This window comes from Dermatophagoides farinae, chromosome 5, assembly GCF_024713945.1.
Source record: "Dermatophagoides farinae isolate YC_2012a chromosome 5, ASM2471394v1, whole genome shotgun sequence".
NCBI lineage: Eukaryota > Metazoa > Arthropoda > Arachnida > Sarcoptiformes > Pyroglyphidae > Dermatophagoides > Dermatophagoides farinae.
The window spans coordinates 1,941,242-1,958,952 of NC_134681.1; the positions used below are offsets into that span (position 1 = coordinate 1,941,242).

Here is a 17,711-nt window from a genome sequence, read left to right on the forward strand (position 1 = left end):
AAAATGATGATAGACGATACCTTCCTTCACTTGTGAGTATAAATAAAAACACGTGTAAAATGATAAGATTTTTTTTTCAATTCAATGAACGAAATTTAATACACACATCTATTGTATGAATATCATCATCATCGTTGCTGCTGCTGTTGTTGCCTAAGAAACAAAAATTGAACAAAAGCAAAACAGAATCAGATTTCAAAGCATCATCATCATCATCGAATGATTGATTCTCATACGGAATCCGGTTCAGCATATATAAATCATTTGTTATCAATTGTGAATTGTGAATTGAGATTTAAAAATTTTGTAATTTTTTTTTTATTTTTCGTTTTTCATAAAATATCACATATCGCCTTTTATTTTCATTGTTGTCAAGAAATTCTTTATATTCCTTGATTTTGGTGACGATCATTCTAATATTTCTGGTTCCTGTCATTTTGATCATCAAGTTGATGATGATGACGATGTTTTTGTAACCGGAAATTGATACAATTTTTTTTCTCTTTCTCTCTTTTTCACTCTCCATATTCGAGACAAGAAAGTGAAAAAAAATTGCGTGCTGTGTGTTTTTTTTTTGTAAAAACAGATCATCATCATTCATTCATGATTCATTCGTATATTTTTTTTTCGTTTTTTTTTTGATTAACTTTTTTTCTATTCTGCTCATTTTTGAATTGTAAATGCAAAAAAATGAGAGAGAAAGAGAGATGGACAATAACAACAACAACAAACGAAAAAAAAATGATTAGAATTTACAAATTCCATACATTATACAATCCGAGACAGATAGAGAGAGAACGAGAAAAATTATTCAACCACAAAAAAGGGCTATAAACACGCAATCGAAACCCAAAGAGAGATACACACACACACAGCAGGTTATCATCATGGTTTTTTGTTTTGTTTTGTTTCACTGACCACCACCATCACCACCGCTATCACCATTTAACACTATTCTAGTTTGGTCGTTTATAAATATTATTTTTCTACATTTCTTCCTGATCATTCATTCAATATTGATATCGTTGATCTTTTTCTTTTTTCTTGCCAATTTTTTTCCTCTTGCTCATCCCCCACCATTGCAATTTGATTAAACTTTACACATGAGAATATTGGTGAAAAAAAATCGAAAAAGATTTTTTTTTATTTTTTTTTGAATTAATTCCATAAATCTCATCATCATCATCATCAGCATCAGTGTGTTCGACCAAACTCCCTTGCCAATTGGAAAAAAATGATCTAACTATCTCTCTCTGATGATGATGACAAATGAAGAACAAAAAAAAAACCTCAGAATTTCATCATTGAAATTCTATTTATAACTGAATTTCACATTTTTTTTTGTGGTCAAGTGTTATATCTATATGTGATGATGATGATGATGATGATTGACAATCCGTGATCCAGAATATGAGATCTGTGTGGCCGGAATGATGAATGAGATGGAAAAAAATGAAGTGAAAATGAAATGAAAAAAAAACTCAAATAAATTTTCGATTGAATGGTTGACCTGTCAGATCAAATTTTAATCACACAAATGTCCATTTTCAATCGACCATCGACCACCATATATATAATGCCAATGACCAGTGATGTTGATGAGTTGATGATGTATTTCTTTTTTTTTGCACTTGATTTCATTTGATCTGAACTTAAACACATTTGACCACCAACACACACACACACACACAACGTGTTGACGTGTTAGAACTAAATTGAATTGTTCATTCTCATTTTTTTTTGCCAAAACTAACGTGTGTGTGTGTGTGTATGACATGACCTTTTCACATACACACACGTAGTTCATGTCATTGGATTTTAATTTTCTTTCGTTTCCAGACAACATTGAACCCGATGAAATGAATTTTTTCATCGATTTGTTTTTCTGTCACGATTGAATGATTTGTTAATATTTTTTTTTTTGACATTAATTTTTTTTTTTGCTGAAAATCCAATAATAATCGAATTGAATGATGATTTTTGTTTTATCAATCAATCATAATTGTTGTTGGTTTGATCATAGTACGAAAAAAATGGTTTAAATAGAAAAAAAAATTTCCGGTAATATTCTTTTCGGGAAATTTCTCTGAATATTTTTTTTCTTTCGTCAATCATTCAAATGATTCAAAAATTTCCATTCAATTCAATTAACATTTGGAAATATTATTTCATTTCAACCGTAAAATGACATATCATCAATGGCCACTTATGAATCATTCATAATACGATTATTTTTTTTTTGAATCAAACAAACCACACGCACAATTGATGATGATGACGATGGTAATAATAATATTCAATGAATTTGCTTTCGGGTATATTTTTCTCTGTTGTATTCATATTTTTCAACCACAAAGGTTCCAGTTTGGTCAATTAAACACACACACACACACATACAGAGAGAGAAAAGTCAAAATTATTCAACCAGATCTAAAATTTTTTTTTTTGAGTAACTTTGAATACAAAAATAGTTTTGTACACAAAGATTCTGGAAAAATTTTTTTTCTCTTTAAACATTTCATTTCAATTCATTTTTTTTGCTCGATTTGTCGATGATGATGATGATGATGGCACGAACTTTTCCCATCAACAACATTTAAATTGATCGAAATTGATTGATTCCATTTCATTCCATTCCGTTAGTAGTTTCATGATGTCCATGATACAATGATCGCGGGGTTTAGTTTCAAGTTTTTTTTTATGTGTGTGTGTGTGTGTGTTTCGTTAAGTATGGATTTTTTTTTTATTTATTTATTTATTTGACTAGTGCTCACCCTGAACACACACATATATATACATCATACATATCAAATTCATTTCTGGGACATTTTTTTTTATTTCACTCGCTTTCTCACTTATTCGATCGGTTTCGTGTTTTCGTAAATGTCGTGATGATGATGATGATGATTGTTTGAGCCGTGTATATCATTCATAGCCATCATCATCATCATTGCTGAAAATGTTTTTAGAAATTGTCAAAAATCGAATCGATTTTTTCCATGTTTGTTTGGTTTGGTTGTGTTGGTGTGTGTGTGTGTGTGTAAAACATGATGGAATGAATTTTGAATATATCGAAATCGAGTGTGTGTGTGAAATTCTTATCTAAAAAAAAAATTCCGTTTTATTTTCGTTTACATTTTACTTGTTTTTTTTCTTTCGTTCGAGGGATGAACATAAAAACGTAGGAATGTGAAACGAGAAATAAACATTTATTCGGCTGTTGGAAAAGCAAAAAAAAAATCGATTTTGTTTTCGGATATTTATATCCTTTTTTTTGAAGTGTTTTCGGCGATGTGAGTGTGTGTGTGTGTGTGTGTGTGTGGTACATGACAAATATTATGATTTTTGTTTTCTTTCTTCCAACATAACGATTTCTTTTCAATTTTTGAATTGAATTTTTTTTTTCATTCCATATAAAATTGGCATTTCATCAATCAAAAAAAAAAAAAATCGATAGTGATGGCAATGACATCGATTGTATAATTAGCAGCAGCAATAGTAGTTCATCACTATATTGTGATTCATAAATCAATCATCAATCACTCATTCATTCATTTTTTTCTCTTTGTTTTTTTTTTGTTTCTCTGGATCTCTCATAATTAGGTTGTAAAATTTCCTGTAGAAACATGTGTACAACATAATTCATGTGATCAATGCCTTCAGGCTCGTAATCCATATTGTGGCTGGTGTTCATTGCAGAAAAGGTATGATGTTTGATACAGCGAAAGTAGAAAAACCGAAAAAATCTGAATAAAAAATTTTTTTCATTTAGATGTACAATCAAATCTGAATGTCTATATCATTCGAATAATAATAATGGTGGTGGTGATGATAATCATTATTCAAAAAAATCCAATATCGATACACGTCATTCAACAACAACAACAACAACAACAACAATGATGACAATGTTTGAACAAAAATCATCAGTATTTTCAACACCACGTTGGCTTTCATTAGAAACATCACAATGTATTGATTTTCAAGCAATTAAACCTGAATTTATGGCAAGAAATTTATTTGCACCGGTAAGTTTTATTGTTATATATGAATGTTTTTTTTCAGCCAAAAAACCAAAACGAACAATGAAGCGAAAAAGAAAATTGACCACAATGAATGAAAAAAAAAATAATTATCATTGTTCACTCGTTTTGTTTCGTGTGTGAACAAATTGAATTTTTTTCTTTCTTTATTCGATTCCAACGACAAATCAATGACGCGACAAAACGAAAAAAAAAATCTTGTTTTGTATTATTGTTCTATACTGATCATTACCGGGTTTTAATTAATTTTTACCGTTCAATGAATATTTTTCATTATTATTTCATCGCCAACATCATCGTTATTTTTTTTTTTTTTTTACTTCGATAATCATAATCACACAGACCCAATTATCTTAGGAGTGAAAAAAAAGAACGAAAGAATTTTTTTTCCAATTTTGATTTCCGCTGCCGCTCACAAGTTAATTTTTTTTCTCCTCACTAAATTCGTTATATTTGTGTTCCATTTTGTATTTTTTTTCCATCATCATTAATTTTTTTTTTCATCATCATCATTTTCATTGAAAAATTAGGTCGAGCTTATTATCAATCAATTACCTCCATTGCCTTATGGTGCCAATTATCTTTGTGTATTTGAACAACAAGGACAACCAATACCGGCAACAGTTACACGTAATGGTCTCATATGTCAAACACCAGCAATACAATTGCGTCCAAAAATACCAATCGGTCATGATCATATTAATGTTAATGTTGCCGTACGTAGTAGTGAAACTGATACAGATTTTATACATCGTTCATTCATTTATTTTGATTGTTCTGTACATAAATCGTAAGTAATCAATATTTCAATGATGACTGTGAAAATGTTCATGTTCATTTTCTTTTGATTTTGATATTTGCCCAAAAAAAACGAAACGAAACGAAAGCGAAAAAGAAATATTAATTGACACAGAAAAAAATCGTCAATGTTATTCATCATCTTTTTTTGGTGATTGTTTCTCACATTCCTCATTCGATAGAATTTGGGATTTTTAGATTTTTTTTCCACGATAATTTGATTATTATTTAAGAGTAAGAAAATAGAACATTCATCTCATTTCGATTTTGGATTTATTCTACATAGAATAATAAGAAAAAAAAGAATCCTCATATGATGATGATGATGATGATGATTCAATTACCGTAGGATTTTTCGTTTCCAGAATCATCACCGAATGATCAATATTTTTTAGTTTTTTTTTCTCATTTTGTTTAGTTACATTTTTTTTTTTGCTTAAGAATTTCATTTATTCATTCATTCATTGATTTTTTTTTCTTCATTGCGAAAAAAAGCCTTTTTTTATCTTTTGAGAGCAAAGAAATTCTTTTTTTTCTACAAAATAAAAATGAAATAAGCCAGAGATTGTGTATGCGTGTGTGTGTGTGTGTCACACTTTTTCAATGCAAAGAATATTCTGTATATGTAGAAAAAATGGAAAAAATTCCATTCAATGAAAACTAGTTTTGTTCCATTTTCTTTTCTTTCTTTTTTTTCCGCCATTTCACTTGATGACGATTGCAATTTACAATTTATAATAATTAATAATTGAAATTCATTCATTTATTTTTCAAATTTTTTTTTTGTTCGGATAACAAAAAGATGTAAATCATGTGTCATGAGTGCCTGGGATTGTAATTGGTGTATGCATGAAAATCTTTGTACATATAACACATCATTATGTACACGACGTATGATTGTTGGTGAAAATGTAAGTATTTTACACGTTTTTTTTCTTCTTCTTCTTCTTCTTGTCAATAATGATGATATGCACTTTATATTGATTTTTTCATTTCGAATAGAGCGCACAAAATTCATTGATCAAAGGCGTACAACATTGTCCGTCATTCAATATTGAACAAGAAATTGTTGTACCTAATGGACAACGTCGTGAATTAAGTGTAGAGATACGAAATCTAATACCATCAAGTGATGGTTTTCAATGTATTATTGAAATTGAACAAGCAAAAGCAAATGTACAAGCACGTATTAGTGATAATAAAATCATCTGTAATGAATTGATGGTAAGTTTGTTTTTTATATATTTATTATAATAAATAAACACGACTGGAGCTATTCATAGACAATGTAGCAGCCGAGATGACATATTTGGTTTGCTGATATATAGTTTGTTTGTTTTTTTTTATTCATCCGATAATTTGAAATTTGAAAAATTATTAAACAAATAAAATTATCGCTACGACGTCAACGTTTGTAAATGGTTTACCCAGTCGATTGTTTGATTGATTGATTGATAGATGATTGTTGTTGTTGTTGTTGAATTTTTGGATCAATTTTTCGTTTCATTTTTTTTGTGTTTGTATTTTTTCAATCAATCAGTTATCATATCAGGAAGAAATTGGCCAACAACGTGCATCATTGACCGTATTATGGAACAGTGATGCATTTATTGATCGTACGAATTGTAAGTTGATTGAAAAAATGAAATGGGGAAAATATAATTAAAATTTCTGTTTACTTTATTTTCGTTTATTTTATTTTATTTTATTTTTTGCATCCATCCATCCTTCTATCCATTTATTGTTCATCATTGAAATCATTTCCAGTCACCATATATAAATGTCAATATTTGGGTGCATATGCTGGCCGTGCTGATTGTTCACTTTGTCAAACACGTGACAATAAATTTGGCTGCGTTTGGTGCCTAAATCAATGTTTATATAATGATCAATGTACTGATTTACCAATTATCAATACATGTCCACCACCAAGAATTGATTATGTAAATATATGCACGAAAAAAAAAATTAAATTTAGCAGATTTTTTATTAAATTTTTTTTTTAAATTCACACACACAGATTCATCCAATATCTGGTCCAATTGAAGGTGGTACATTAGTATCGATTGAAGGTTCAAATCTTGGTTCATCGTTTGATGAGATTAAAGATCGTGTATCAATCGGTGGTATACCATGTGAACCAATACAATATAATGTATCAATACGTATTGTTTGCCGTACCGGTGCCAGTATGATTGGTCCACAATCAGCATTCGTTATTATTGGTAATCGTGCAGGCGTTACAAGAGCACAGGAAAAATTTCAATATAAAGTAAGTAATCATTTTCTCTCTCAAACACACAAGAAACAATCCATACACCCAATTTGCTAATATTTTTTTCATCATCATCATCATCATCATTATCATTTACATAATTTGTCTCAACAAAGACAAAAAAAATGAATGAATGAATCAACCAAGTAATTTGTTTTGTCATTCAATATTAGAGAGAGAGAGAGAGAGAAAACGTTTTTGTTTCATCTTAATGTCATCCATGAAACATAATACTTCGTATTATTATTATTATTATTATTCAATGATGTTTCTCTTTGTTTCTTGGTAAATTGAATGTAAAAACCAAACGGTAACATATTGAATTTATTGTTTTATTTCTGTCGTATTCGTATCCATGTTCTCTGTTTGTGTGTGTGTCTTACATGTTTTCTTTCTTTCTTTCTTTTTCTTTCTTTCTTGTTTGTTTGTTTGTTTAACATATCGGTTATTATTATGCAATAACCGAATTGCAAATTTTTTTTCTTGTTCAACGATTAAAATCATACAACACATCAACCACACACACAAAAATGGTCTTTTCATTTAGGTTTTTTTATTTATTTATTTATTTTCCATGTTCACATTTGTGGTGGTGGTGGTCGTAGTGGTTTATTTCTTCTTTTCATTGTTGTTATTACAGCTATAATAACTACTACTACCAACTAACCACCCTCTACAAATTCTCGATAAACACAGTATTTTAATTGCAGATAATTGAACAATCCGTCTACAAGAACCGAGAAATTGAAATTCCAAGAACCACCTAAATAATAAGCCATAGAAAAAATTCTGTCCATTGTCCAAAATTCTGTTGTTTGATCCACACAGAACAAAAACATACATAATGAGAGAACATACAAACTAGAAAATGAAAATAAAAACAAACACATTCTTTGGATCTTGTTGTTCGATCCATGTCCATCTTAACCACCACCAGGATACACCCGTCTGTCGATTACATGCAAGTAAAGAATAGAAAAAAAAACTAATTTCAGTTTTAGCATCAAATTATTATCATTGTTTTTTTTTCTTTTTTCTTTCCGATTACAATCCGATCATTCTATGTTCTAAGAAAAAGAAAGGAAAAAAATTCCTTAGAATCTCTCTATAATAGAGAATACAAATCGATTTTTGTTCCATCAAACACACACACACACACCCAGAGCGAGAAAAGAATTGAGAAAATGGATTTAGGCTGGATCCCAGAATGATCATCACCGATCGATGTTTGATTATTATGATGATGATGATGATATTGGTTTGACCGTTTTGTTGTTGTCGTGTATTTTATTTTTTTAGTATTATTTTCTGTAATTATTTTAAATGATAATTTTTTTTTACAACAACAAATCCTCTGTTTATGACATTTTTGAATTGAAATTTTCGAGAAAAAAAAAGTTTTCTGTTGGTTGACCATTCATTCATTCATTCATTGTGTTGTACAATGAATGAATATTTATTGGTTATTTGAATTGAAAAAAAATTGATTTTTCAATCAATTCTAGAAATTGGTAAAATGAAAATGATAATTTAAATTTCCATTCTAATACACACACACACACAGACAATCAATTAGGATTTCAAAGAAAAAAAAAATTTTTCGTTTGTTCGTTGATTGGTTTATGGTGATGATTGAATCCATATCATCATACACATAAACACACACACACACATAAAAATGGTGGATCCACATTTTGTCTGTGTGTGTGTGTGTGGACATTTTTTTCCCTGAAAAGCCACAAAGATTATTTTCATCGTTGATTATATGATGATGATGATTTATAATAATGATGATCATTTATTTTGTGGTTTTTTTTTCATTGTGTGGTGGTGGTGGTGGTGGCTGTGTGGTTCTATTATACAAAATAAAAACGATATAATCAAATTGAATTCAATCCAATCTAATGCAAAAGGCTAATAAATAAGGCTTCTCACTCTCACTCTCACCATCTCTCTTCGTTTTATTAATTCTGATTCGATTTGGATTTTATTTTTAGGCTAAATTTATGGCCATTTTTATCATCATCATCATCATCATTTTTTTGTGCACATTAATTTTGATTGGTTCTAATTAAATTGAATTTGTTCCAATTTGTTCTCGATGAAATAGAGAACGAGCTGTTCATTGATTTAGCCAACATTGAAAAAAAAAATGATCTGATGATGATTTTGTTGGTCATTGGTGACCATGGTCATCATCCATAATATTAGAAAAAAGCCCAAAAATTGACTTACAATCTTCTAATGATGATGATGATGAGAATAATTAATTTTATAAAATGATGATGATGATGATGACAGTCGACTATAAATTCATTTCATTTCATCATTTCAATTAGAATATTATCATTATTGTAACCATCCCACTTTTCTCTTTTTTTTTTGTTTTTGCCTACCAACGCCAAATGGTCAAATTTTTTTTTCAGTGGTCATTGTCGTTGTTGTTGTTTTGGAGAAAACAAAAACAACAACAACGACAATAATCATAAATTTTCCAATTGTCCACCACCGCTACTAACTGATTTTTTTTTTTTTTTTTTTTGAGAAATCCCGCAGAGCCACATTCATATGAATAAAAAAAAACTAAAACCAAAACAAAAACTGAAAAAAACATGCATTCATTCTGATTTGCATATGAAGACAATTAGTTTAGCTATTTTTTTTTGTTGGATGAATTAGTTGGATGAGTGAATGAATGAATGATATTCACATGCAAATATTGAATTCTACCAGTTTAGCTTTTCTGGTCATTTTTTTTTTTTTGCTAAATTTTTATAACTATATTATGCATACCATACAGACATACAGCAGACCATAGACACCTACAATCATGTTTTTTGGGAAACAAACAGAATATATCTTCATATGCACAGAATAATAAAGAATTTTCAAACGAAGAAAAACAGCTGACCACCAAATCATTGCAATCAATTTTTTTTACTTCTCCTGAATGAATGAATGACAAGTGAACAATTTTGTTTTTGTTTTTCGGAAAGATTTTTTGTTTTCAATTTTATGATAATTAGATGGCGCATTTCATTTAAATAATTACAATGATGATGATGATGATGATGATTATTGTCATTTTTTTTCGCTTTCAAATCATCATTCATTAATCATTGGCTAAAACAGCCAGTGACAGCTTTTTCATTTTTTTTACTCATCAAAATTTTCGTTTGTTTTATCCAAATTTAGATTATCGAATTGATTGACGTGAATCCAAAAATTGGTCCACAATCTGGTGGTACACGTATATATTTGAGTGGAAAAAATCTAAATATCGGTTCAAATGTTGCCATCTATTTGGATGATTTACCTTGCTATGTTGAACGGTAATGTTGTTTTTGTTTTGGATTTTTTTTTCAAATTTTTAATTCATTTTGTTTGTTGTTGTTGTTGTTTATACAGAGCTTTAGCTAGTAGCTTTCAAATGAGCTGTCGTACAAGTGCAGCACCATATCCATCATATGTTGTAACACGTCTCATTTTAATGATTGATGGTGCTAATTATACATTGGCTAATCCATTTCTTTATACGGCTGATCCAACAATTGATCGTATTGAACCATTGCAGAGTTTCTTTTCTGGTGGTCGTATGATAACGGTGACTGGATCACAATTTACTTCTATACAACAGCCACGAATGTTGGTATTTGTACCAAGAATCACACAATCACATCATAATCATCATCAACAAAAACAAATAAATCATCATTATCCAACAGTATGGACACCAACATACAATGGTCATAATAATAATAAATAATCATCATCATCATCATCATCATTATATTCACAATAATCATCAACAGTTACAACAACCAAAAATGGATCTAAATAATAATCCAAATCAAGGAATGATAAATATCATTGATCAATATCGTTTAATCAATGAATCGGTTTGTCATCCATTTTTTTTTACATTTAGTTTTCATTAGTAATTCTAATATTTTTTTTTTTTTGGCACAGATCTGTACAATTCATTCACCAATTAAAATGTTGTGTCAATCACCAATGATAAATGGTGATCTACAATTATTGGCTAGTAATCTAAGTCAAACAAATTTTCGTGATAATAATCATCATCATCATCATCATCATCGTGATCATCAACATAATCATCGTAATAATAATTCAACATTGCATCATATACCTAATCAAATTTATTTACAAATCGGTTTCTTAATGGACGATACAATAACAGTATTAGAATTGGATAAATATTATCCACATGTTGATTCAAACATGCTTTATGTATCGGATCCAATAATTTATTCATTGAATAATGGACAAGGAAAATCAATCACTATTGGTGGCCATAATAATAATGATAATCACAATGATAATGTATTACCATTCAAAGGTGATGTTATCATTGTTGAAGGTGAAAATCTTGCCGTATTGTTATTGAATGAATTTGAATTAAACATTACTATTGGTCAACAACGTTGTAATTTAACATCGGTGAATATGAGACAAATTATCTGTCAGCCACCAGTTTATCCACCTGCACCAACCGATGAATTAGGACGTCGTAATTCAATTGAATTACCGGCCATTGTATTGAAAATTGGTAATATGCGTCGCCATTTAGGTTATATTTATTATTCAGATTATTTTTATGCCGGTTTTAATGATCAACAATTTGGTGGTGGTCATCCACCAAATTTAGATCAAGATTCATTATCAAGATTTTATCATCAAAATCATCATCCATCATTTGGTGGTGTTGGTGCTGGTAGTGGTAATCGTTTCGATACTGTTAATAATAATAATTCATTCAATGTAGAATTATTGATTGTCATATCAATATTGATTGGTACAATATTGACAATCGTATCGATAATTATATTGGCTGCATATAAAAATAAACAAACAGAAGCTGAACGTGAATATAAACGTATACAATTACAAATGGATACATTGGAGAATAATGTACGTGCTGAATGTAAACAAGCATTCGCCGAACTACAAACCGATATTTTACATTCAAATGGCTTATTGAATATCGATGATCTACAAACCATTCCATTACCAACACATGATGAACGAACATTTTTATTACGAATGTTTTTCGTTTCTGGTATACCATGGCCACTACCGTCACCACCATCACCACCACTAGCAGCACCAGCAGCAGCATTATCATCATCATCATCACCACCACCAGCATTATCATCATTGTCATCAACATCATTGACATCAGCTTCATCATCATCGATGACAATAACATCAAATAAAGTTAACAATATTTATAACATGTCATTAGATAACGGTGGCATTGGTAGTCATGGTGGTGGTGGTCATTCATCATCACGATCATTAAAGATGATGATGATTAATAATAATTCACAGCAATTATTGAAATTAAATTATTTAAATCAAATGTATTGGTATTATTCACCATATTTTCGTAATATCGATAATCATGATAAATTATCATTATTGCCAATTGATCCACAATTATTAATGAATGATTTTCATTACAATAATAATCATAATAATAATGGATCACAACCTGTTGAAAATTTTTACACAATTAATCGATCATCAATAATCAATAATAGTAATGATAACAATACACAGCAGCAACAAAATTATCAACGGCCATCGATTGTAATTGAACAATTTGAACAATTATTAATGAATCGTACATTTTTATTAATATTGATCGATACATTGGAAAAACAGACAAAAAAATCATTTTCAATTACTGAACGTATGCGTTTTGCATCATTATTAATGATTACATTATTGGATCGTATGGAATATTCATTCGATATAATGAGACAATTATTATCACAATTAATTGATCGTTTTGCAACAAATAAACATTCAACATTAGAATTAATTAAATGCAATGAAACGATTGTCGAAAAAATGCTCATCGATTGGCTATCGATTTGTCTTTATAAATATGCTCGTGAAGTATCAAGTGGTCCATTGTTTTTACTATTCTCTGCGATCAAACATCAAATCGATAAAGGTCCAGTCGATTTTGTTACTGGCAATTCTAGGTATTTATTTTTTGTGTAGTACAAATTGAAATTTTTTTTAAAAATATTTTTTTTCTCCCAAATTTAGATACTCATTATCGGAAGAGAAATTATTACGTGAACAAATCGATTATAAAACATTAACTGTACATGTATTTTTGGATGATAAATTACAACAAACATTACCAATATCGATTAATCGATTATCGAATGCAAATCGAATCAATAATAGTAATAATAAACAACGACGTTGGATTGCGAATCAATCAACATCAACAACATTACGTTCGATTAATAATAATCGAATAATGAAAAAATCGATAATAATGGATTATCATCAAACAACAACAAATGATCATCATTCTATTAACAACAATAACAATGTAGATGACATTATACAGAATCATAGTAGTAGTACACCGGTACAAGATTTCCACATTAACGGAATGGCTGTAACCAACAACAACAACAACGCCAATAATAATAATGGTCGTGGTAGTGGAAGTGGAAGTGGAAGTGGTGATCAAACAAGTTCAACAGATGTAACAACAATGACCGGAATTGATAAAGATAATGATGATGATAATGATGATTATGATGATGGTGATGGTGGCTATTATCCATGTCGTATATTAGATTGTGATACAATAACACAGGTTAAGCAAAAAATTATCGATTCATTATATCGTTATGTACCGAATATTGAAAGACCATCCATAAATGATGTACAATTATATTGGAGATGTTTAAAACCTAGACAACAACAACAACAACAACAACAACAATCAACGTCATCAACATTACGACGACAACAAATAAATCAAAATATTGGTGATTATAATAATGGAACTGAAACAAGTTTCAATAGTGATTATCAATCACAGAATATACAACAACAGCAACAGCAACCAGCAATAATGACAATTCGTTCACCGAAAAATGCAAATTCAAATCAACAATCATCGACAACCGCAGTATTATATCAAGATTTGTATGGTGTTGCAGCATTAATGTCAAAAAATGATGCCGATAGAATATATAATGCTAGTCGTCATAGTAATATTTCATCATTAGAAATGGCTGATATTCTTCTCGATGATTATGATCATTCTACACAGATTTTAACGGCAAATGAAGCCATTTGGAGACGTTTAAATACAATATCACATTATGGTATTACTGATGGTGCTATACTATATTTATCCATAAGACCAACAAAATCATCATCATTATCATTATCACCATCATCATTATATTCTGGTAATATTAATACTACAACTGCTACTAATACTACTGCTACAAATATGAAACGATCCAATAATAATAATCCACGTAAATCGATCCAAATAGATTCCCAGGTACAACCACCACCACCGCTACCACCACCACAATTGCAAACAACAGTAAATAATTATCGTTATCATCATGAATCCAATATCATTTCTAGTGGTGATGGTGGTGGTGTTGCTGGTAATGAAATATATGACAATTCAATAACAAACGATGATGATGATGAAAATACAGAATTTCATCTTTATGAACAAATACCGGCAGATAGAAATTCTAATCATGATTCATCATTCTATGGTTATCATCAGGATAATATTTATAATTTATCATCGGAAACATCTTCTACACGTATGAGACCACCAATGGCAGCAGTAATTAATTATGGATTATCATCATTACAACCACAACAACAACAACAACAACAAAGATATGAATCATATATTTATCATCAAAGATCACCATCGATATTTCGTCCGGAAGAAATATATGTAACACAAAATGGCAATCAACGTAAAGCATGTGGTGGAAATACATTGTTAACATATCAAACATTGACAAATTCAACGCCAAATTCATCAACATTATTTACACCAAATCATCAATCAAGATTATTATTGCAGCCAAAAAATCAATTATTATCATCATCAACATCATCATATCGATTAAATTCAACAACAATAATCAATAATCAACATCATCGTAATAATCGTCGATCATTTGCACGTAATGTTTATGATCGTCTTAGTTTATTCATGAAACGAACATCAACACCGAAAAGACAACAACGACGTATAAATCATACATTACATAATAATCAACGTTTATTGATGGCCAATAGTGATTATGGACAACAAGCTAATAATAATGATAATTATTCTACTGTGGCTTCTTCCAATAATCAAAATGATGAACAAAGACAACGACGACGACATAATATATGGCATTTAGTTAAACCATCTAGTTTAATTAATGATTGTATTATTGGTGTATCTGGTGGTGTATCTTTTCTTCAAAATCATAATGATAATGATGATTATGATGAATTGATGAATAACCATAAATCTTATAGCCTTCGTAATCTACGTACCATTCGTCAACGACGTGCATTACGACGACGACAACGACATTGTTTTACAAAGCAATTTCCGAAAACAAATGCCAAATCATCATCACAATTGGCGGCTGAAGCAGCAGCTTCAGCTGCATTATCATCATCACAAATGAATTTGGAACCAATAATAAATGGTGGTGGTGGTGGTGGTTTTAATAATTCTTCTGTATCGATGAATTCATTGGCAGCAATATCAACGCCAAAAACAGCATTACAACCGACAACAACGACAACAACATTGACGACGGCAACAATAGCCAATAATGGTTCACCATTATCCATATTGACAACATCGGCATCATCATTATTAGCATCGATATTTTGTTCAAATTCACAACATCAACAGCAACAACCGAATGATACATTGAATTCATTATCAACATATCTTATAAATCGATCGATACCGGAAATTTATTTGACCAGATTATTAACAACAAAAGGAACAATACAACAATATGTTGATGATGTTTTTCATACAATTTTCACTGTTAATGAACGATTACCAATAGCAATAAAATGGTTATTTGATTTTTTTGATCAAGAAGCAATGAAAAATTCAATAACCGATTCGGATATATTGGCACAATGGAAAAGTAACAGGTAACAAAAAAAAAATGTTTTACTTTTTGTTTTTATGTCAATTCATTATTTTTCTTCTTCTGTTAAACTATAGTTTAATTCTACGATTCTGGGTCACCATATTACGTATGCCGGAGATATTGTTTGACATACAAAGCAATATTAGTATCGATGTTTGTTTGGATGTTTTGGCACAAAATCTAATCGATACATGCCGTCATCATCATAATCAATTGATCATGAATGATAATAATAATAATAATAATGGAAATGGAAATGTTTCCAATGGAAGCCATAGTAGTAATAATAATAATAATAATAATAATGATGAGAATAATGGAAAAATTTTCAATAAAGATCCAAATAGCAGTAGTAGCAGTAAATTATTATATGCACGTGATAATGCAAATTATCAAAAAATTATAAATGAATATTATAAAGATATTTCATTATTACCATCGATAAAAGAAAGTGATATTATTGCCTATATGAAAGATGTTTCAAAGGTATGTTTTTTTTCTGTCAGTTTTTTTTTTTTTTTTTTTTGATTAATTACAATCATTCTGTCTTTTGTTTCATTTTTGTTTTCATAGACATTTGAAGGAAAAATTCATAAAGATAAATCATTAGATCAATTATTGACATATTGTATTGCATATAAAGAACAAATATTTCAATCATTGTCAAATGAACCAAAAGCACAGCAAGAACATTTACATTTAAAATTTGAGACAATTATTTATGCTGCAATGGCCACTACTACTGCGGCTACTACAAATGTTGGTGGTAGTCATCAACAACATCAACATCAACAACAACCATCATCATCATCATCATCGTATGGATGTCAACAACAACGTTCAAATGGAATTTCTCGTTGAACCTGAAGTGGACTGGGGGGAAAAAAAAAATTTTTATTTTTTACTTTTTCTCTTTTTGTTAATTTTGTTGTAAAATTTTCTGTAAATATATTTTATATTGTCTTGTCTTGTTTTTTATTTCTTCTAAATTTGTTTCGTGTTTGTTTGCGCTTGTGTAATGTAAATTGTATATAATCTTGTGTCTTTATAAATATTTTGATTGATTTTTTTTCTCGATTTTCTGAACAAAAAAAAAAAAGCAAAAATTATTTTACAATCCGTGTCTTATGATGAAATAATAAATGTTTATATGAATATAAATCAATGAAATCCACGCACACACACACAAACACACACACACACAATCAAGATGAATAAATAAAAAAAATTCGATCATAAAATCGATAATTTGATTTTCCTGGTGTTGAATGATGCGGAAATGTTAGAAAAACATTAAAAATGCGTTTGATTTTTTTTTCTTGTTTATAATTGTGTCTGCACTTTTCACCCAAAATGATAATAATCATCATATATCAATATAATATCGATATCGATGATTGATTGATTGATTTATTGGCTGGTTGACAACAACTTACCACAGTCAATCAATCAAATATATTCAATATATATAGTGCATTTATTAAGCAACCAAAAAAAAGTCATCATTTTCATATTTATCCAAAAAAGAAACAAAAAAACCTAATTAAAAATAACAATGAAAACGATGTAATGAAAATTTTTTACAAAAAAAAAAAAAAA

At 29.4% G+C, this 17,711-nt stretch overlaps 1 protein-coding gene across 1 annotated transcript in view; it reads left to right on the forward strand.

Annotated features, from left to right (window-relative positions):
* LOC124498919 (uncharacterized) overlaps positions 1–17,282 on the forward strand; it is a 71,844-nt gene extending 54,562 nt beyond the window's left edge. The window contains exons 5-18 of the mRNA XM_075731246.1: positions 3,604–3,704; positions 3,773–4,028; positions 4,574–4,833; positions 5,644–5,752; positions 5,844–6,065; positions 6,382–6,466; positions 6,609–6,784; positions 6,862–7,113; positions 10,312–10,448; positions 10,525–10,765; positions 11,086–13,133; positions 13,201–16,113; positions 16,187–16,598; positions 16,686–17,282. Coding sequence (XP_075587361.1) covers positions 3,604–3,704; positions 3,773–4,028; positions 4,574–4,833; positions 5,644–5,752; positions 5,844–6,065; positions 6,382–6,466; positions 6,609–6,784; positions 6,862–7,113; positions 10,312–10,448; positions 10,525–10,765; positions 11,086–13,133; positions 13,201–16,113; positions 16,187–16,598; positions 16,686–16,973 — 7,500 coding nt within the window. The 3' untranslated portion in view covers positions 16,974–17,282. The remainder of the gene's footprint in view (positions 1–3,603; positions 3,705–3,772; positions 4,029–4,573; positions 4,834–5,643; positions 5,753–5,843; positions 6,066–6,381; positions 6,467–6,608; positions 6,785–6,861; positions 7,114–10,311; positions 10,449–10,524; positions 10,766–11,085; positions 13,134–13,200; positions 16,114–16,186; positions 16,599–16,685) is intronic.
* The last annotated feature ends 429 nt before the right edge of the window (positions 17,283–17,711 follow it).